Source organism: Buteo buteo, chromosome 9, assembly GCF_964188355.1.
Source record: "Buteo buteo chromosome 9, bButBut1.hap1.1, whole genome shotgun sequence".
NCBI classification, from domain to species: Eukaryota; Metazoa; Chordata; class Aves; order Accipitriformes; family Accipitridae; genus Buteo; species Buteo buteo.
This window is the reverse complement of record NC_134179.1, coordinates 9,174,506-9,196,986: the sequence shown is the minus strand read 5'-3', so window position 1 is coordinate 9,196,986 and position 22,481 is coordinate 9,174,506. Positions and strand designations below refer to the sequence as shown.

The 22,481-nt window shown below is 37.6% G+C and overlaps 1 protein-coding gene across 5 annotated transcripts in view; it reads left to right on the top strand.

The window, feature by feature from the left end:
- RALGAPA2 (Ral GTPase activating protein catalytic subunit alpha 2) overlaps positions 1-22,481 on the top strand; it is a 135,085-nt gene that overhangs the window by 52,219 nt on the left and 60,385 nt on the right. For all 5 annotated transcript variants that reach the window (XR_012651570.1, XM_075035273.1, XM_075035271.1 and 2 more), the window contains 12 exons: positions 10,389-10,517; positions 11,952-12,080; positions 13,333-13,391; positions 13,687-13,795; positions 14,360-14,470; positions 14,833-14,901; positions 15,071-15,208; positions 15,721-15,904; positions 17,862-18,633; positions 18,938-19,009; positions 20,023-20,146; positions 21,213-21,368. Coding sequence is in view for 4 of the 5 variants with exons in the window: in XM_075035273.1 (XP_074891374.1) it covers positions 10,389-10,517; positions 11,952-12,080; positions 13,333-13,391; positions 13,687-13,795; positions 14,360-14,470; positions 14,833-14,901; positions 15,071-15,208; positions 15,721-15,904; positions 17,862-18,633; positions 18,938-19,009; positions 20,023-20,146; positions 21,213-21,368 (2,052 nt within the window). In the remaining variant the exon portion in view is untranslated. The remainder of the gene's footprint in view (positions 1-10,388; positions 10,518-11,951; positions 12,081-13,332; positions 13,392-13,686; positions 13,796-14,359; positions 14,471-14,832; positions 14,902-15,070; positions 15,209-15,720; positions 15,905-17,861; positions 18,634-18,937; positions 19,010-20,022; positions 20,147-21,212; positions 21,369-22,481) is intronic.

Genomic DNA, 22,481 nt, shown 5'->3' with positions numbered 1-22,481 from the left:
TCTGTGGATAAATGTTGTTTCTAGGTCCTTGTTTCCTGGGTTGGCCTAAATAATAAAGTATTCAGTGGGAGATGAGGAAAATACTTAATCTGTTGAGATATAAGAAGATTATTGGGCCACAGAAATAGCTAAATACTCATAAAAACTATAAGAAATAGAGACAAAAATAGAGAATATCTAAAAATATTTCCATGTTTTTATAGCTGTAGGAGTGAGTTTTCTTCCTGAAAACATCCTAATGAAAACAATGGCTAGAGCTGTGCTGTGGATGCCAGCAGAGGGCACACAGACCCCTTCATAAGCCCTGTAGTGGTCACTTCTGCTAATGAGAGTTATTTCTGTTGCCTCTAGTAAGCCAGCAGGAAGAGACTTGCACAGGTTTGGTTATTTCTGAGATGAGAGAAATAACAAATTGTTACCAAACTCTTGCCCTCTGTATCTCAGTTCCCCTCCTGAAAAGTTAGAGCATTTGGAAAATCTTCCTTTTAAATAGATAACGGAGGGAAAAAAAAAAAAGAATAGAAAGGAGAGGATTTTCTTCTGGAAAAACCTAAGAGTCCTGGCTGCTGCTGAAATTTAGAAAATAACATAACCACCTGCCATTTATAAAGCACAAACGGGGAAAAATAAAAGTGTAGTGGGAACTCCCCTTTTTGCCACTCTCAACATGTTACCCAAGAGTAATGAAGAGCTTGTTAACTCTTTCATTTCACTAATGCCATTCAGATTTCAGACAGTTTAACACTGCTTGATGTACAGAGTAACTTCATTCCATTCCCCTACAAAAAAAAGACTGTGATGACACCCACTATGATCAGACCCTCTGAATTTAAAAAACCGCACAGCATTAAATCCTCTCACATAAAACACACAAGAAACTTAAAAGCCTGACGTAGACCAGATTTAAAAAAAAAATACTCACTTTTATGTTTGGGAAAACAGGACTCTTAAATCAGTATAGCAGCCATTGCCAACACAGGGCCTAGGGATGGAAAAAACCCAGTAATTTTAAGACTTAAGTTGTTTTCATCTATATGTTTCCATGAAATGGCCAGATTTTCAGAGGTGTTAGCTGTCAGCAGTTCCTTTTTTCTAAACTGAAAGGTGCTCTATTTTATGAAATCTGACTGCTTCCTGGAGAACCATTTCCTACATAGAAACTGGGAGATTTTTAAAATGTGGGATCGGTTGTTGTTGAACTGTTTCTCACCCCACTTATTGCACTTTGGTGTTAATAATGGTTCCACAGATTTTAATCTTCATGCTGCTGTGCACATTGGATTTCAGTCCTCGTGCAGAGTTATAATGCAGAAGTTAAAGATGAAGTGAAGACTGCGTAATGAAGGCAGACCCCACATTTCACATCATTCCAGGGTTTCCCAGATACTTTGCACGCTGATGCTGCTCTTTTGTTCTTCCTTGCCTTGCTTGGTTTTGCTTTTTTTGCCTCTTGGTGGCACACTTGACCACAAGTTTTCTCTTGTGTTAATGTCCTTCCAGTTTTGCTTTCCTTAGCTATGAAACTGGTGGCTCATGGTGCTTTGGAGCTTGGATTCTCATGCAATATGTTGATATGAAGCACAATCCTTATATGTATTTCCAGTATGATTAGCGTCAAGGTGCTTGATGGGTGTTGAGACTAGTCAGACAATTTGCATGCTGAGGGTAACTACAAATGCAGGAATGATACATGCAAACCATAGCAAAGTATAAAGTGTGCATTGCGAAGCACTTTGCTGTCGTAGGATCTCACAGCTTCCTGTAACAAACAAGATGATGTGCAATGACTACAACACAGTACCGGTACTGATTTTGTGATTTTTGTACTTCTTGGTGATTTTTGGTATATGCTGTTACCTGATAAGCTTCTTATAAAGAGGGTGTGATATCATGTGGCACAAGGATCACTGACACATGGATCCTAGTTCTTTGTAGCACTGCAGAATCTCCCCCAGCCAAAGCATGGTTTCTAGGATTCAAGTTATTGCATACCAAAATAAATTTTGGTGCAGATTTTTTTTTTTAGAACAGATTGGTTTTGTTTGCTAAGCACAAGCATAAATTTCTCACTCTTAAGGACCATTAACAGGAGAAGTGGTGGGGGACATTTCTCATGGAGGAATTTTCCTTCTGTATGTATGACTAGTGCAACTTCAAAATTTATGGGGGAAAGCAACAGAAAGGTAGACCAGCTCAAGGAAGTTACACTGGCTACTTCAGAAGAGCTTTTTAGGTGGCTACGTAATTTAAAAAAATTAGAAACCCCTTTAACCTGAACATAATTATCAATATTTTAGTTAGCATCAGAGATGTTTCTTTTTGAAATATAGTTATTTTTCCACTCCTCCCTTAAGGATATGAGTATACGAAATTTCTGTTGTATTGTGTAGATTTTGGTGTTGATAGGAAAACAATACATTTTTGAATATGATTATGAATTAATACAATATTATTCCCAGCAAGTGCAACCTAGCTTTGCAGACTTGTCTCACGGGGTATATAAAAGAGCAATGTAAGGGTATATTTTATAGAAAGCTCCCATGGCACTCTGAGTTCAAGATGTAGCAATTAGCTTAGCAGATGAGAAAGGAGATAGCGAGGTAATGAGCTGCACCTATTTTGTTGATGTGGAAGTGTCTAACAACAAACATCTCTGTATGAAGAAGTGAACAATTCTCTGTAACAATTGCATCACCTTTTCAGGTGGGAGAAATCATTGCATAAATGGCAGTGTGGAGTAAGTCATAGTCTGGCATTGTAATTGCTTTCAGGTTGTGAAGGGGCCTGAGGTCAGGGGGCAAGTGACCGTCTGTGAGATGATGATTCTCTTCCTGTACCACTTGAGTCAGTGGGAATTTTTCTGATGCTGTAGTGAGCCCGGACTTCTTCCTACAGTTTTTTATGGGTGAAGTTCACTGAGGCTCACCACCTCCCCTCCCAGACTTCCAGTGTAAAGGAAAGTGAATTTGGACGTTCAGTACTACGTCGTGGGTTAGTGGAGGTAGTTCACATACGGTTGCTCCAATTCCTCATCTAGATTATGGAAAATCATGAAATGTTCTTGGGGGATGATTTTTAGGATATGCCATGGGATAGCCTGTTGCAGTTTGGGTAGGCATAGCTGCCTTATGCTGCTAGGTGAGACTGATGGTTGAAAAAAACCCTTTCCAGTGATTGCACCTATACGTGTCTTTTGATTTGGACAATAAATACAGCTTTTTTTAATGAAACCAAAGTCTAATACTGCAATGCACAGATTTTACAAATACCTGAACCAGGAAAGGAAACGTATTTTATTATTGCTACTGGTTGCTTACTTAGTAGTGATTTTTTGCTTCATGAACTTGAAAAGGTACATAAGCATCTCCTTGCTTCATAGCTTCCTTGTTTTTGCTGAAGAACAAAAGTACCAAAACATGATTCCAAAATATTACTAATGCTATTCATGCCACCTTCTCAGAAAAGCAACTATTGAGATAATTGATTTCTCAATTCTGGTACTTTTGGTACTTAAATAATTCTTCTAGATTACTGGTGTTTTTCTTCTAAAACTTATGTGGATTTTTGTGACCCTGTCTTATTTCTGTCTAAATTATCACTCCTAGTTTGAGAAGAGAATGCAGTGAAAGTTAGGTGCTTACCTTGTAGTTATGCTGTAAAAGAAGAGGCAAGTTTTCAAGTTTCAAACCCCCAGCTGTTTGGTGTCATTTTTTTAGAAAGTCTCACCCTACTACCAGGGCTTTAGCATGAGTTAACATGCTTGGTGTAACCTATTGACAACACGTGCCACTGTGGTTTTGTGCAGTAGTCAGAGGTTATCTGAAAAGTGAGCTAACAGGTTAGTTATATTCCTGACTTTTGAAGAGAGTTTTAACAAATAAGTTTAATAAATGTACAATTATACTGGCTTGCCAGAATATCTTTGGAATAGAGCTCTTATGGTCCCTAATACCTTCTTATATATATAATAAAAAGTATAGTCTTCAGAAATCCTCTGTGGAAAGGACAACTAATAGACAAGGAAAGAGACTAGTTTAGTGATGTTAAGGGCAGAACAAACTTTAAATATTAAAAAAAAAAAAAAAAAAAGCCCAAATCCAGATGACTTGACAGATGTCCTTGGTGATTAAATTTCAGCACATGCAGACTGGACTGCCTGCAGAACGCAGCCCAGCTGTAGACAGAGAAGTTAACAGCTATGTTTTTAGCTTGATTCCTTTTAGTAGTAAAAGGATGACTTAGATGAAATACTCTATCAATATACTAATGTACATTATGCTTGTCTATAAGCTTCTTAATTTGTTTAAAATAATACTGTTGCTAATTATGGAAATGAAGCTGCACCAGTTATGTAGTAAGCTTACACAGAAACACTGACTATAGCTCTTTGCATGAGAGATGGCTAATTTATAATATGAAACATTTTTTAGTAGAGTTGCTACCAGAGAAGCAATATTAATTACCTCTTTGAATTAACATGGATCTGAAATTTAAAAAAAAAAGTATTTGTGAGCTTTTATATCTTTCTGTTAAGTTCTTGTACACCACTCCTCACTGTTGAATAACTTCTAGACTGCTCAGCTGTTCGCTGGGATATGTATTAGCTGGGTAGAGCGTTGTCTTCTAAAGGTAAAATCAATGAGCAGTTTTGCTTTTGTACACTGTGGAATAAGTACTTCCTTGGATTTCTGCCTGATAATATTGCACATGAGGACCCTTAGTTGTACAGCAGTTCAGAAACCATAACGCATTTTAGATTCCTTTCCAGACTGCCATTTAAAAGAAAATAATCATAATGTAGTCTACTAAGGCTTAGATTCTCCTATTTTAGTTTCTTGTGACTTTCTTCCAATGGCTACCATAATTTTTTTCCCTCTTGTAATCTTCCGCATCTCTCTGTAGGAAATTTGCCCCCATTATGTGCTTTATGAGTGCTTTGAAAAAGTGTTAACAGACAGCATGTTTCCAGTAGAGACAAAAATACAAATGCCAAGGTCTCACAGGAAGTCCTGCATACCCCTCTGCTCACCCAGAGTAGGATAAGTTGGAAACGCTGGAGAAAAATAGCTCCTAGGGTTGACTGGAAGAAAGGGAGAACCGGGTAATGCTGATTGTAGGAGCTATGCATTCTGGAACAACTTTGCTAGTTTTGTTCTTTTCCTTTTTTTTGTTTTGTTTTTTTTTTGTTTTGTTGTTGTTGTGGTGTGTGTGTAATACTTCTGCTCTTTCTAAATTGCTTTCATCCCACCCAAATTTGTTTTGTAGTCAGTGTTCTGTCTGTTTGTCTTTTCCGTATTACCAGCAGTATCTTGCTGGAGTGCCTGCTGCTTCTAAGTTCCTTTTTTGAGGATTTTCTGAACTCTGTCCAGAACAGAAATAGTGTTTTTTGAAATAGAGTCAACATCTCTCTTCCTTCCATTTTGCTCACACCTTTTCTTCCACCTCTCCAGTCATCGTTGTAGCTTTGGGATCTCCTGAAGTAAGTTTCTTTGTTAACACGCCCCTGCAATGCAACGCTATTTCATCATCTGTCATCTTCAGCTCTCTGCTTGACTTCCCCCTTTCCCTCTGCTTATTTCAACGGGGCTGCGTCTTCAGGATCCTTCCTTTTCCCTCTGTGTGCAATTGTGCTTCTCTGCTTCAGTCATGTTTTACTTCAGCATCTTGCTTAGCTGTTATCTTTATCTTTTAAGCAAGGTTACATGATAAATTCTGAGAGTGACTATTTTAAGTAAATCAAGGTTTAACATATTTGCTGTTTTTTGGGATGTTCTAATAAAAATGTGCAAAACAATCCCTTATCCTCTGCATTCGTTCCTCCATCTTGAAAACTGATACAGCACGCAGGTGAAAGTGAAAAGTGTTAAGAGTGCTGCTAATTGCCACCTAAGGTAGAGGACCTGCCTTCCTGCTGTGCACTGCAGGGAGCTCCTTTACCTGTCCTCTCAGAGGAGTGCTCATGTTCCCTTCCCTAAAACCACCTTCCCTCTAAGCACTTAACCTCGTGCTCTACAGGTGCTTCAGCACTGCCATGTTGGTTTCGGAGAATCAGAGACTTCGAAGTGGTCCTGCCACAGGCATTTGGGAGAAATCCGTATGGCGACACAAAGTCGTCTCGACTTCAAGCAGTGCCATGGACTAGTAACTGTGTTCTTGGTACCTGTACCTCTGTACCTGTAGCAAATGGGTATTCAGGTATTTCCCTCTCGTTGTGCATGAACTTAAAATATTTCTTCCAATTTGAAGTGTCTCCTTAATTCTAATGGTCTCCTAGGTTGTGAAAATATCAAACATACTCTAAAAGGGGAGAAACTTTAAAAATTCTGTTTGCTTGATGTGTTTGTCTGATCTCTGTTAATAGGGCATCTAAGCACCTCTCTGTCAGCCCAAGGGCTCTGGGGTGGGTTTTTTTTGTTATTAATACAACTGTAAAAGACAGAGCTTTCTAATGTAGTTCAGAGGGGAAGGAGCAATTACCAGCAGGTGACTTATGCAGTAATCTGTTATCTTTAGCGCTTGTGAATAACCTTACCCATGTTTTACAAATGCAGTGTTACTCTGGTTTTTAATGTATCTCCTTATTGCATTCTGGTCACAAGATACTTTAGGAAATATAACTTTTTTGGAGGTTAGATTTAAATGACAGATTGAAATAAATCTTTCTGACAAGCTAATCCTGTGGTTTGTGAGGGTGTCAAAATACTTCATAAATTTTTATTGGAACTTAATTTTTGACAAGTTAACTCTTGCCTAAAATGTAATGATAGCTAGGAGAACTTGGAATAAGTAAATGGAAGTGTTTGTTCCTTTAAAATAAAAAATGAAGGATTTATCACTTAAGTCTTGTGTAAATTAATAATCTTTCCTGTGCTGTAAATTTCAGCCCCTAATGAGGTGTCTCTCAGTGAAGAACAGAGTGAACTTTAAGTGAAAAATCCATGTTGTTCCTGTTGAGGGACAATTGGAAACGTGATGAAGGCAGATGGCAGGCTATTTGGTTACACCTGTAATCTGCAAAAGCTTGAACAGAAATTAGGTGGAGAATATTTTTGTAATTGACCTTTCAGTGAACTTGCATAAATTTTTTTCACTTACTCGGTGGACGTTTATGGCCTTACTTTTTGGATTACTAGATTAACCTATACTGAAATATTATGCCATTTATAGGGTTAATGCATTTGAGAAGGACATGCATGTGATTGCCCCCTTCTCTCCCCTCCTCCCCATTTTTAGCTCTACAGAGCATCATTTTGAATTGAAATAGTCCATAATGGTCCTTTTTTTCCACTTTTCTTTAACAACATGAACACTAAATTATAGCTGTGCAATTATGTAAACAATGGAAATGCTTCCAGAATGAATACTTCCTTTTAAATTTTCATTTTGTGTAATTGCTGAAAGGTTTGGAGCCATAATAAACCAAAATTATTTTACACATTTATCGTTCTAAAGGTCAATTATGAAAGAAGTAAAGAAACAACACTGCACAGAATGAGTAAACCAATTTCTATTGCCATCACCATATGTTTTTCTTATTGCTTGTGTTTTTCCAGTTACTGTGTACATAGCATTCAATTAAAGTGATTCATTTACTAGGCTGTAAGCTGCTGAACAGAGTTTACATTTACAGAACAGCGCTTTGAAGGGAAGGAAACAACTTGCCTCTGTTTGAATTACCTGATTTTTGCAATATCAGTGATAGGACATATGTTCTCACTTGGTCGCTTTCTCATGAGCCTGAATCTTCTGATAAGCTTGCATCGCTACTGAATTACTGCGTGAAATCATGCTTTTATTGTTAGCTGGATTGTGCATGAAAGTGTGCTAATTGGGAAATGGGAGAAAAACTGTCAAATTTTACCTGTAAGCGCCTTCCTGGGGCGTGGTTTCTTTCCTGTCCATTCTGGTTGGAGTAAGCTCAAGTAGAACAATATTCTCATCAGGACACATTCTGTCTCCTAGTAATAATGAAGTCACTCAAACTATCGCAAATTTGTACTGAAATGCCTGAGATGAAAAATGGCAGTGGAAACTAAGGGAAAGCTAGGCTAAACAGGTTTTTGTTTGGGCTCTTATGTGCTTGTACATTGCAAACTTGCAACAGTTAGATGTGTGTTGTTTCACCGCAGCATACGAACTGTGCTGTGAATTCATCAGTTTGAAGCTACGTAACAAAAAAGAGAAATTGAGGATTGTTTCATTAGCTTTTCAAAATAAATTTTTAAAAGGTTTCTCACTATGAAAAATAATTTGGTTTTTTTTAGTAGTGGCACATCTCATAAACAGCAGGTAGATCCATGCAACCACATTCTTACAGCTTTTTGGAATGTGTGTGTTGTCACAGCTTTTTTTAAAGTTGTATTAGTTATGCTGCGCTGTAGACTCACAGGTATTAATATATTAAAGTAACAGTTTTGCAATTACTTTTTTATCCTCATTTTCGAAGTGTTCCATACAATGACCATAGTTAAAAGCCAATGAAGCTGGATGATCGTTACAGTGGTATTTAACAGATGGGATTGATGGAGTGAGGACAGGAGTTAACGTGGTTGTTTGTAGCAGGTCTTTGTACTTCTGACGTTCTCTTACCTTCCAGGCCAGGTTAGCATGGGCTCTTTTATCGTGGCATATGTCAACAGAAGTGTACTCCCATCTGCTACTCTATAGTTTGATGCCCAATTATTCAGAGACCAAACACATCGCAGTACCTGGCTCCATTTGTAATTACAGGTGTGTTGTGTTCTGAGGAGCCCGGTGCATTAATCAGACCCTTAATTATAAAAAGGTGGGTCTTTTGTTCTGCTCGGAGGGTGAGTTTACCACCCACTTTATGAGCTGCTGCATCCATCTGCTCCCTCTTTTTGAATGTTTGCATTGACTGATATCGACTTTAAAATGTATCAAAGGAAGTGATTAAAACTAGTTTAAACATTAACTCGAGTGGCATTTTAGCTTATTCAGGAAAGTGAAAGCATTATCTGCTACTATGTTGAAAACTAATATTATTTATTTAAAATATATAACACAGTTATTTCATAGGATGTTACTGCTGTAAATACTTAGTGGAACACTAAATAGGTTCTGTCCAGGTGTTTAGCAGTGCTTTGAGAAAATACTAGTCAAGTTAAAGCATATCTTCATATAGAGAAAAATGAGTTTGACGTCTTTAGTTTCTGATGTAGAAATTGAGCATACGGACACATTCTGGGACTAAATTTAAGTTCAAGTGTTCTTTAACATGTCATAAAACCAGTAAAGATGGACACTGAAAATGGCTTTCCTTTGCAACTTTTCTTTGGAATTTTGAGATGAAAAATAATTTTCTACTCGATATAGAAATAGCTTTATCTAATTCTTCAGCAAATATAACGTTGCAGGTAAGGATTATATCGATTTTGTGCCTAATTTTAAACCTGGTGAAACCTTGTAGGAAGGAAATCTTAACTCAAATACAGGAACTTTGCTCTGATTTGGAGACTGTGAAGAATTGAAACGTGGAAGGATTAAAGTTGAAACACTTATCTTGAATGTGTTCTGTGTCACAGGGTAATGATGAGAGCAAAGCTGTGGTTGGTGGTCTATTCTTACACATATAGTGCTACCTCTTAAAAACAAAAAAAAACCCTCTGTTCCTTCAAAAGTTCAGCAAAACCTCTTTTTTTCCCCCAAGGCTTATCTATATTTGCTGTCTGAATTATGTAGAGGAAGAGTGACTTAGAATAATCTAGTTAGCATAGAATTATCTGTGTTACCATGCTGTGTATGATAATTTCTTGCATTTGATATCGCTGTATTTCTCAACTAGTCCAGAAGATCTAAAAAATCCCGTATGTGCTGGAGCAGCCTAACAGTAGTAAGCCACCTGCTCTCAGTTACTTTGCTCCTTCAGGGCAAAGGTGGCAGTCATTTGTGTCATCTCGTGTTTTCAGGGCTACAGAATTTTGAGTAATGTGATTTTAGGAAATGCCTCATTTGGAGTGGTGTAATGCTTCATCTTAAATTGATTAATGGTATGAACGTTTTCAATCCAAAGTCTTATTTAACAGGAGAACAGTTATGCTTAGACACAGAGACACAGGCATTTGTTCAGGGTTTTTGTTGTTGTTGCTGTTGTTTTTTTTAACAGAAATTAAAAAGTACAAATATTGCCAAAATACAAAATGCGCTTTTCCTATTAAATGCATCTGCAGGGGAAAGTACTGGTTGTTACATGACGATCAGTTGTACATAGAGCTGTGTGGCTCTGAATTATCACCTTGATGAGTGTGGAACTGGTGAATTGCAAAGTTAAATCTTCTAAAACTCTCACTTTTGGGCTCTTTTTTTTTTTTTTTTTTTTTTTTTTTTTGCTTGCTTATCTCTTCTCAAACAGGTAACTTCTCTTTCAGGATATCTTAAATACTGTCATAAAGCACTGCCCACCTTGGTTTTTCTTCCTGGGCTTACCTGGCTTTACAATGCTGATAGGAGACTTCATTACTGCGGCAGCCAGGGTTCTGAGCACAGACATGCTGGAGGTGAGTATGGCAATGCCCGGTGCCCCTGTCCCCTGAGAGCGCACGCTTGCTAACGAGGTTCGGATGTCTCCACTCTAACAGGTGTTGACTCATTAGCGCAATGAGAAATGGGGCTCTTGGGGCAGATACCATGGCAGCTGATGTGTGAAATTGTGGGATAAGGTGACATACTAGTATTGCAAAGGTGTTTCATCAAAAGGCCAAAGTGTGAGAAATCATATCCTCGCTAATATTGCAGCACGCCTGTGTGTTAAAAGCAGGACTTGGATTTCAGAATCTCATTAGCTTTTTTCAGTGAGCAAATATTGAAAATATGGAACTCTCTTGGTAATACTGAATTTCCTACTAAACATCAACACTAATAGAAATGTGACTAATCGATTAAATTAGTGAAGGATAAGTAAAATAGCAAATCAATGATGGGATGCCAAAATAAGGATAAAGGTTTGGCAATCCTGGGAAAAACAGGAAAGCTTTGTTGTGCATGAAACACCAGTTCAAGGGAGACCTTTCTGTCCGTTTTGGCCAAGTGCTTTTACGACTGCTCTTGACATTTATGTGGCTGAGCGGGTGGCCCTGTGCAGGGACACAGCCCTCTCATATTTCAGCAGAACTGAAATGGTGAGCCTAGCTGTGCTTTTTCCATCGTACCTCAAAGAGCTTACAGCCATTAATTTTCTGACATCTCTTTAAAAAAACTGATCAGCCTGATCATTGATCCAAAGCTTAACGTGCTAATAAGAAATGAATACTCAACTTTCCATAGAGGAAAAAAAAACCCAAACCCAAAACACCACCACCTTCCATTTCTCCTACAAGCATAAAACTTAGTGTGCATTGTATTTTCAGCGTTATGCAGGATTATATAGCAGTAGTTAATGCATTTATAGCTCGTGCCATGTTGCTTTTGATGGTTGTATTGAAGTAGGAATCTCTCTACGCGTTTTTATCATGTATACAGTCAGTTTGAGTGCATTGTGCTGTCCTTTGTGTCACACAATCAGCTAATAGTAGTGCTGGATTAGTGCTTAAAATTCTCATTCAGCTTTTCTTTAGGAGGCTCTGTATTTTTTATTGACACTGAATTGCTGATAGTTGGATTGTGTAATGTCAGAGGAGGTATTAAAAATGTAGAATACACTTAGGAGCAGGGCCAGGTCCTTGCTGGAGGAGAAGCTTGGCCTCAGAAAAAGAGCAGATCAACACAGCAGCAAAAAGCATGGGCAGGTAAGTGTGTGTTAGTCAGTGCTTTAATGTAGCTTTTGCTGTAGTTGTAAAGGGAAAGCTACCAGGACATTGTTCCTCAGGACACTTTAAGAATACAGCACTCTTAGTATTTATGGTGATATACACTAGCCTCATAGCTTATGTCATTTTCATAACTTCAAGAAGTCTCTTTTTAATGAATATTTTTGTTTACTTTTCCTTCGTTAGGCTCCCCGTTCAGAAGCTCACACCATCCTTGGTTCTCTTGTTTGCTTTCCAAATATCTACCAAGAAATCCCACTGTTGCGGCCCATTTCAGAAGCCGGTGAAATCATCGCAGGAACTGCAGATGTGAAGGTAAAGTCACATTTCATTAGTAAATCCTTAAGTAACGTAACATTTTTACTATTCAGTCATTTCATTTTTACTGTATGTTTTTGTTTAAAAAATAAACTCCTCCTTCTCCTCAAAACCCCACAACTGCACACATTATATGTACTTATTTGATAAGGATTGCTTTGCTTAACATGTACCATAAAATTAACAAAGCTTAGATACAGCAAATTACATTTTATTTTCGAGGAGAGTGAACTGGCTGTGATCAAATGCAATGTTTTCCAGCCAGATGCCTGTCGGGTCAATTCATTAAATGATGTTGGTGGTATTATTTAAAGTGTCCGTTCATTGTATCTGTGTATATTAGCTTGTCCTGTAAGAGATGTGGGGTGTACATAAAGGGAGATATTTTTTGCCTTATTGGTATTATGGTAAAGAAAATTCCACTATTGGAATCACCATCTTACGTGAATGGTTTTTCCCCACAAATTAATTTCAGTGGGACATCTTGAGACATGAATTGCTTTGCAGGATGGAAAGCTTTGTAATTTAATGACCTTCACAACAATAATCTTGTAGGGGAAAAATCACACACGCCCTCACTCAAAGACCTGACAAAGGTGACCTGGAACATCAATTGCAGGTGGAACCTGCCCAAATGGTTGCCCTCACACAAGCCTCTGTTGCTTTTTGCTAAACTTGAGGCACCACAATGATCCACTGCACAAAATTAGGTGTAGCTGGGGAGGAATCTCTGAATTCCTCATGCAGCCTGAGAAGGTAGAACCAGAGAGAATGCAAAACCCTTAGCATGCTTGGCTCCTGTTCTTGCTTTCTTCATCAGTCCTCTGAGAGTCACTGGAGGTGTGTTAAAATGGTATTGATTCTAAAAGTGTCTTTTCTGTACTAAAAAATACACTAAATTTTTCAAAACGTGGCCTGCTTAGACTTAAATGCTATAGGTTGTATTATCAAGTGATCACCACTCATCATTAGTAAATACCCATCAACTCTGAAAATGAATTGATTTTCATAGTGCTGCCTGTACATGATTTTTAGGTTGGTTGGATTTATCCACAAGGGCCTGTATATTTGAGGTGTAATCAGTAAGTATTTCTCCCTTGACAAGATAAAATTGGCATGAGGTAAAAATGCTTTAAGAATAGACTGAGAATTAAAGTTATTTCACTTGTAACTATGTCAAAATTAAACAACTTTATTTAAAGTAGATATATGAAAAAGATGCTTATTCTAATTTATTTTCTCATTTTAGTGTTACCTCATAAATATTTTATTGAAGAATGCTACAGAGGAGCCAAGTGAAGCTGCAAGGTAAAATATTGAGTAAAAGAAATGGGAAAATGGGGAAGGCTTTCTCGTTACTTATTTTTGGTGCTTGTACAGTTGGGTTGTTATTACTGCCTTGTAGTTTGATCCTATTTAGATGAGTTCTTCAGGCATATTAAGATGAGGTCCGCTCTGCGCCATGAAGGTGCTGACTGTTGTGTGAGAGGAAAAAGAGAGATCACATCTTTTCTTTATGCATTTCTTTCTTTTTCTTTATTTTTTTCCGCCTCTAAATATTTTTCTAAAACTTCTGACAAAACCACTTTTTCTTTTAAAAAAGATGCATAGCCATTTGTGGCCTTGGAGTTTGGATATGTGAAGAACTAACGCAGTGCACAAACCACCCCCAAGTGAAGGAAGCAATCAATGTCATAGGTGTGACACTGAAGGTATTACTGTGACGGTCTCTGTAGTCAATAAGCATTGTGTAAGAAGGGTATTTTCATTTTTTGAATAGTTGCTGATTATATGGAGCACAGTCTTCTGGCTTGTCTGTTCGTTGCTTAAGACACTGACAGGATGCTGCTGAACGCCCAGCTGCTTGGGACTTTTTGCATAGTATTAGTGATATGGCATTAGCCATCTTCAAAAAGATGTCTCCCGGTTCTGAACCTTTGCATGTAATTAGTAGCTCATTATCTTCAGTGAGCATGGTTCAGAGTATATGCACAGTTCTTCAGTGGGGCCAAGGTGGTATCCTGTACAAAAGTGCAAAATATTTGCAAAAATAGCATGTGATTATGTACCTAAAGACCCTTTCCACAATAGACCAAATTGAGATTACATATATAATGTCAAGCCTGCTGTTTTCTAATGCTGACAATGTGATTTTGCAACATTAACATTTTTTATTGTTTGTATAGATGCAAAATAATTTAAAATGTAGAAAAATGGAATGCATTGTATTGTATCTGAATATTTTATTTGGCTTTTAATCACCTTTTCTCTTCCAGTTTTCTAATAAACTGGTAGCTCAGGTAGCCTGTGATGTTCTTCAGCTGCTGGTTTCTTACTGGCAAAAGCTTCAGAAGTACGAATCCTCTCTGTCCAGAAAAATTACTGAAGTACGTCAGTTTTTTTAAATTGTTTGTATGGAAATTGTATGCAAAGTTGCCTTAATTCCTTAATTCCTTACTTGAGCTACTGTCACTGTGACTTTATGTTAACTTTATCTTTCTTCTGCAATTATTGTTAGGAGATGTACTTCCTGTAGTCCTAGGACCAGTGTACTTCTCTCACTTGTAGTGATTTATTTCCAAAATGCTCAGTAAAACTTTGTTTCACTTGGACATTGATTTACAAGGGCAGTTAGATGTTTCTAAGAGAATTTAACCTTTTTCATACCCTGTTCAAATGAAGTTTATGCTCTGTGTTTATAGTGAAAGAAGTTAAATGTCTTTCTGGAATTTTGTTTATTTTAATGTAGATCCTTGTGGCCACTATTGCATTTCTTTTGCCGAGTGCTGAATACTCCTCTGTGGAAGCAGATAAAAAGGTATGTCACTGAAAAGAGCAGTCTCCATTCTTTTTTTGTGCTGTTCGAGATGGTTATGAAATGAAGTTTCTTTAAACCAGAGTCATATTTTAAACTTTCAAACTCATACCTTTAAGTTTGGGTGAATTTAATAGAATATTCCTAAATACTGTGTTACATGTTTTTTTAGTTTATAGTTTCACTGCTACTTTGCTTATTGGATTGGTGTATGGCATTACCCATGAAAATGCTACTGGAGCCGGTGTCTGCTGGTGTTCTTGAAGATCAGCATGCATCCAAAGCTCCTTTACTGGACTATATTTACAGAGTGAGTATGAGGAATGAATGTGATTTATTGTGTCTAGATGTTTAAAGAAGCCTTTCACAGATCCTTTTAGGCATACAAGCATTTTTAGCAAGCTGTAGAAAATCATGAATTCTTGCGGTGTGGGCAGAAATCATACAGATGAGAAGTTAAGAATGCAAAATGTTAAGATGGTAAGATCAGAGATGTAGAACAGACTGAGGATGGCGAAGAGAGAAAGGTAAAATGCTTAAAGCGAGCCAGGGAAAACAATCTTTGCAGAAATATTAGAATTATTTGAAATGGGCTGCTAAAATACAAAGTAGGTCCTGAAGTGAGCTGTTAAAGTACAAAATAAGAGCTGACGAAGAGTGTTATTTTAAAAACGCCGTAGTTAGACATAGATGTTTTTTGTAGCATGTCCTGGCTTTCACAATGTAAAAATTATGGTGGGTCACTCTTCATTGAATGTGTTTAAGTGGGTACTGTCATGTATACTTTATTACTTCTTCAGTGTCATGCTTGTCTCCTTGCAGGTTCTGCACTGTTGTGTGAATGGCTCCAGCACGTATACTCAGCAAAGCCATTACGTGCTGAGTCTGGCAGATCTTTCATCCAGTGATTATGACCCATTTTTGCCACTGGGGAATGTCAAGAGCTCTGAGCCAGCCCAATGCCACTCCTCCACGGATTTGGGCAACCTGCTCACTGTCGCCGAGGGTAAGAGTTCACAGAGTGTGGTGAGGACCAGCATGTCAGGGGTCAGCAGCTAGGAAATAAAGCTTTCCAGGTTACATCTCTTCCTTGAAAATGTGCTTCTCTTTACTGCACATAGCAACTATTCATTGAAAACTGGGCAGCGCCCTTTTTTAATGAATTCCAGTGTCCTCTGTAATAGGATGTTCGAGTTGGTGAAAAGCAACATCAGCAACAAAGATCACAGGAGAAAGAAAATGTCACTAAGGTGCTGCATAGTGGGAAATTTGTACAGAGATAGGATAGACGGAGAAGCTGTTTTTTCCTTTGGTACTACTTATAATTTAGTATATAGAATTAAATTCAACAAATAAGATAAGCCACAAATCAGACTTCTTTCAGAAGCATGCAGCTGCCCTTCTTAAATTTTTCAGTAGAAATGACTCCATTGTCATAGATAATTTGCCTGTTCCGAGTGATTCGAGAAGAACATTGGACCACATTCTGCAGCTGCATAAGTACACCATTCCTGCCCATTCACAGTCTACCTGTGTCTAAAGTGAAGAGAGATTATTTGGATCTAGGTACAATATGTTACTAACTTTTTAAAGTCAACCTAAAAGAATACATCCAAACATATGAAATAATTTATCTCTAAGTGATTTATCATAGACATCATCTTTATTTCAAATGGTTGTTAAAAATAACCTTTAAAACAATGGCTGTTCAAATACTAATTATGTCCATTTAAAGTAATTTCATATATTAATATGCATTAACATATTTCTGCAGAAGAATAAAAAGTACAGATGTGATATGAAGTTGTGTGAAATAATGTTGGATTGGCAGTGATGCTTTAAAGTAGTATTTTCAGGTTTTGATACTATACTGTTTTTCTATCCTACAGCTTATTTTCTTTGGTTTTGTGTATGTAATTTTAGTTTTAATGAAAGGGTTAAAATATTAAAACTTATTCTGCACACATTTCTTGGTGTGTAGGATGTGTTGTGAATAGCAGAAAGATAAAGTTATGTGTCGGATACCTTTGTCATTTTAGGTAGAACAAGATGTTTCTCATCTTGGATATGTTAGTGCCCTACAAGTTCTTTCGTTTGCTTGCTTTTGAAAAAGATTAATTCAGAAACTTACTACTGGAGGATTCAGGAAAAGAATAAAGAGCCTTTTTTATGAGAGGAGGCTGAAGAATTTTGGCTTTTTAGGGCTAGCAAAAGGCTGAAAAGGAATATAACCATTGTTTAAAAGCGCATTTGAAGGTATAAATACCAAGGAGAGAGGAAAACACTATAAACTAGAGAAAAATAGTTTTAAAATAGATATGAACAAAACCTAGAAATTAGAAAGTTTCTGGCTATAAAAGGGGTAATATTCTGGAATAACATTCCAGTAGGAGAAGTGAAGGCACAACATAACTCAGAGCACGATCAGTTTATGAAATAACTGATGAATTTGCCCGTGCTGAGAGGAACATCTTGGGATCCAGAAAGCTTCTTCCTGTCTCATACAACAGACTTTACCACTATGCTGCCAAAGACCAAGAAGCATTAGTTTTTAGTTGCATCTCTGGTTTACCTTGTGCTTCTTGTGCCCTGTCCCTTTATTGCTACTATTGCTGTGGGGATGACTGTGGGAATATAGGCAGTAAGGAGAAACACCTTAACCTGCCAGGTGAAACTGTAGTGACAGCAGGCATTGTGGGATCAGCATGCAGGACTTTTAGCATGTTGTATGGAGACTTGGATGTCAAAGTAGGCTAAATACCAAAAGGTATGTGGTAAAAGAAAATAAAAATGTATGTCAGGTAGAATTTCTTGGAAAGTGATTGTAAATAGTTTCTTGAACAGGAAGATTAGGATGACAACTAAGGCAAGCTTTTGAAATACGACAGAAATTTGCAGATGCTCTTTTTTAATTGTCTCTTGCTGCTCTTACTGATCTATTATCTTTTCATTGATCGCTTTAGAAAAAAAAAGGAGGAATTTAGAATTGATACCTTTAACAGCACGGATGGTTATGACTCACCTGGTGAATCACCTGAGCCACTACCCGCTCAGCGGAGGCCCTGCCATTCTTCACAGTCTCCTCAGCGAGAACCATGACAACTCCTACGTGGAGTCCTCCGAGCTGTCCTCAGAAGTCTTCCGGAGTCCCAACCTGCAGCTCTTTGTATTTAATGACAGTACTCTTATATCTTACCTCCAAATCCCTACAGAGAAGACAACAAACACTGAGCCAGCAGCAACCCCTTCGGACGTAAGGGTAATTGTCAGAGATATCTCAGGGAAGTATTCTTGGGATGGCAGAATATTGTATGGACCTCTGGAGGGCTGCCTTCCGCGGCGGAGCACAACGAACACGTTTGTGATCTCAGGCAACCCTGAGCACCACTTCATTTCCCAGAAAGACATTTCTCAGGTGGAAGAAGGAGAAGACGCTCTTGACCAATTGCTGGAAAAGATTGCTAACACCAGTCCTGAATGCCTTTTACATCCCCAACGAAAGCTGAATGAGCCATCGCCGCCGCCCTTTGGTATGAGCTACGACCAAGAGAACGCGATCACTGAAGCCCTGATGAGGCAGAGTGCCCAGGAAAAAGAGTATATATTTAAATGCAGCTCGGACTTCAGTATGAAGGTGGCCCGTCAAGAAGAACCACGTCCTGCTGAACCTCAAGCATCCTTTTATTTCTGTCGGCTGTTGCTAAATGACTTGGGAATGAATTCCTGGGACAGAAGGTAGGAAGAGAGGATTCAGAACGGTACTCTTCTCGCTTCTGCCCCCAAACATGTACAGACTTAAGAAAGTGAGAATTATATAGCTGGCTGGTAGTCAGAGCATACTTTTGAACTTTTACATATACCTGCTTCAGTGATTACTTTAAATAGACATCTGCAGATTGTTTATAATAATAATAATAATAAAAAAATCATCTGAATTATCCTAATTTGATTCCCTTCTTTTAGGTGTTTGAGTGAGAAAATACTCTGTCTGCACTGTGTTGCATTTTCCTTCAAAACTTTTTTTTTTATATATTTATAGAAAAAGCTTTCATCTTCTTAAGAAAAATTCAAAATTACTGCGAGAACTGAAAAATCTGGATTCCCGCCAATGGTAGGTAATGTTTACTAAAGACACCATTGATAAGGTTAGCATTTCCAAAGAAAGAATAAGTACATCACCAAACCCAAAAATTCATTAAAATTGCATGTGCTAGCAATACAAATATTTGTATGAAAAATGAATTGTCTGTTTCCACGGAGATCTGGAACCTGAATGGACAAGCTACTTTCACTGGCACTATATACGTAGAATTCAAAATCAGTGGCAAATAATAAAACACAGCAACCTAGTTCCTGTTTTCTTTAGCTGAGAGGGGAAGGAAGAAGTTCCAAAATTTTTTGTGACCTTGACTCAACTCACACAAAGGAATGTTTTCTGCAGGATGACCCCTGTGTCGAGAGCAGTATTTTAAGGGATAATCTCCATACAACTACTCTACAGCCAGGTAGTGGCAGAATAGTGTTCTGAATATTATGTTTTATTTTTCATTACTTGACATATAGCTATTTGAAAAAATGTCTGCAGCATTGCAGAGTTCTGATTTTCTTGTATCCCAACAATTGTCATACCAAATACACTCTGCTTCTTTTCAAAGAAGCCAACTGTCACTGTCAGCCTTGTAAAACTCAACCCAGGATCTGAAAGTTAATAATGTTTTTTTCTTTCTCAGATATCATCACTCTATAATTAAAATTCTGTAGGTCAAATTATGCTCCTATTAACACCTGTGCAATCTTACTGCGTTGGCAAGGTTGCACAGATGTAAGTGATTAACCCTGTAACTGAACTTGGTCATCAGTTCTTTTACCCATGCAAGGAAGGAACAGACTCTGTTCTGCTCTCTGAACTGTGCTCTGCATTGTGGTCATGGGGGGAAAAAAATTGTTGAAAATAGATTTCTGCAACTGAAATTGAGTGATGTATTTGTGTGCATAAAAGAAATGGACATGTAGAGTTAAACATGGTCAGTCACCTGTTCATAGCTTTTTAAGTGCAGGTGATCTAAAAAATAATTTTGAGCTAAAACTTCTTTAACTTTCATTTCTTTTTATATCTAATTACAGCCGTGAAACTCACAAGATTGCAGTGTTTTACATTGCAGAAGGACAGGAGGACAAATGTTCAATACTGTCCAATGCAAGGGGAAGCCAGGCATATGAAGATTTTGTTGCTGGACTGGGCTGGGAGGTAATAGTCATAAATTTAGGCGAGCTAATGTACTTGATCTGAAGACCTATGAAAATCAATGTAAGCTGGTTAAAATAGATAAATGGAAAACAAACTGCTTATGTCACTGCATATTTTTTAATTCTCAAAAAAAAAAAAGATAAATTTTTATACACACTAATATTTAGCAGTACTTAAAAGATCACCTTTTTAGCAGAATTCTGTAAATCCTCATGCTACTTAGGGATGAATGCATCCTTCCTGTTTCTGGTGGACAGGTGGTGCTGCAGTGGACGTTTCTGCTTTCTGCATCATTAAGAGCTATAGCACAATCTTACCTTCATTTTAGCTCCTTTTAGCTCTTCATGTGGTCAGACCACTCACCCAACCACAGGACTGCTTTACAAAGGACAAAAATGTTTTATTTTAGTTTGCGTTGTTGAAATGGTGTGTCAGTAACCTAAATGACATGAACATTTATGTTTTTGGAAATATATAGTAGCTGCATTTCGTGTTTAAGGATTTAAGTGACACAAGGTCTACAGGGAGAGGTAGCATCCTCAGTTAGACTGATGCAGTTGGGAAAACAAACAAGCTTTTGGACACAAGCTTGTCTTCAGAGAGGCATTTCTTGTCAATAATCTTCTAGAGTAATTTCTTCTAAGGTTTTTCTTCTTGTACAAATCTTCAATTTCTTTTGCAGTTTTTCTGAATATTTATATTTTCTCTGCACTTTTTCTCGTGGTGTATGCTTTGAGTGGCCTTGCTAAGCCATTCATAGCCCTTAGAGCAGCTGCGCATGACAGAATGCTTTTGCTTCCTTGCTGTTGTTTGCTGGAAGGAAGGTAAAAAAGCCGTATAGATAATGACTCAGTACCTAGTTAAGAGATGTTTACTTTTAGTAAATGTCAAGTACAGGAATGGGAAACAGACACATCTGATGCAAGGATCACAAACCCATAGGGGAAGACTTCTCTTTCTCTGGGATGGCTACAGAATTCTAGAGTGGTAAATTCACCAAGTCTTCATATATAAATACTGATTATTCTTTCCAAATTTCTTCTAATTATGACTTTCAATCAATCAGGTTGATCTTTCGACACACGGTGGGTTTATGGGTGGCCTGCAGCGCAATGGCAGCACAGGACAAACGGCCCCCTATTATGCTACCTCTACCGTGGAAATAATTTTTCATGTGTCTACAAGAATGCCATCAGATTCAGACGATTCACTGACCAAAAAGGTAAATAATTTGCTGTGTATTTCAGAATGTTGTCTGTAGTCTTCAAGTGCTTAAATTAGAGTTTAAATTGAAAACAGATTGTGCTAACCGGTCCTAGCAGGCCATCTTTGCTGTGCCACATGGTGCTCTGCAGCTAGATTATCTGAATTAAATGGCATCTAAATTCTGGATTCTGAAACACAATTAACATTTCCATGGTAGCCTCAAATACCACCATTAGTAATAATATTAGCAATAATTTCATTTGAATGTTGTCTGCCTGCCAAAACTGTTGTAGTTCGGTAGAACAAAACAACCAAATGCAGCATAATAAAACCTTACAGATGAATCGTCCAGCATGTTAACAGAAAAGAAAAGAAGTGAAAGAGAAGTGACAAGCATAGTACCAAAAGCAGCCAGCTGATATTTAAAGCCATTATCCAGTTATTCACAATTCTGACAAGCAGACTCTGCTTCAAAGATGGCCGGAACCCAGCCCAAAATTTTGTTGGTATCAGTACTTAATCATTTGTCTTTCCTAACAAGGAGTGATTTGAGATTATGGTGCTTGCCAACTGCTGCTTAGAGTCGAAGAAGGTTTTAGGTGCGTACCAAATCTTTGCCTTTTTAATTAGGATTGGCAACTTGTCCTACATAGGTTGTTAATGTGCGTTAATAATGCTACTACAGCCATCCAGTCTACCATGTGATACTATTGTGCTCTGAAAATTATCTATAAATATGTCACTGGGTGATTGTATTTGTTGTCCAGTTAGTTTCAAAACAACATGTGCTTTTCCTTGAAATAAAAAGGTGGAATTTCTGATTACTTGTCCTGAAAACTTGCCCAGCATTTAATAGTAAAGCTAGATCCTTTCTTCTTTATTGTGATATCTGTCATTAAAAAAAAAAATAAAAAAAAAGTTTCACTTTATGTATGCAACTCATTATCTTTGTATTAGTGGATTTACATGGCTATGGAAAAAAACGTTATCTGACTACTTTAGGATTGAGAAGTAGGGCTGTGGTACATACTAAAAGGCTATATAGTCTCTATCACTTTACCAAGGTAGGACTATCTGTATTTTTGTTGTTCTGGCCGGTATTTATCTAGCTGCTAGTTAAAAAACTTCC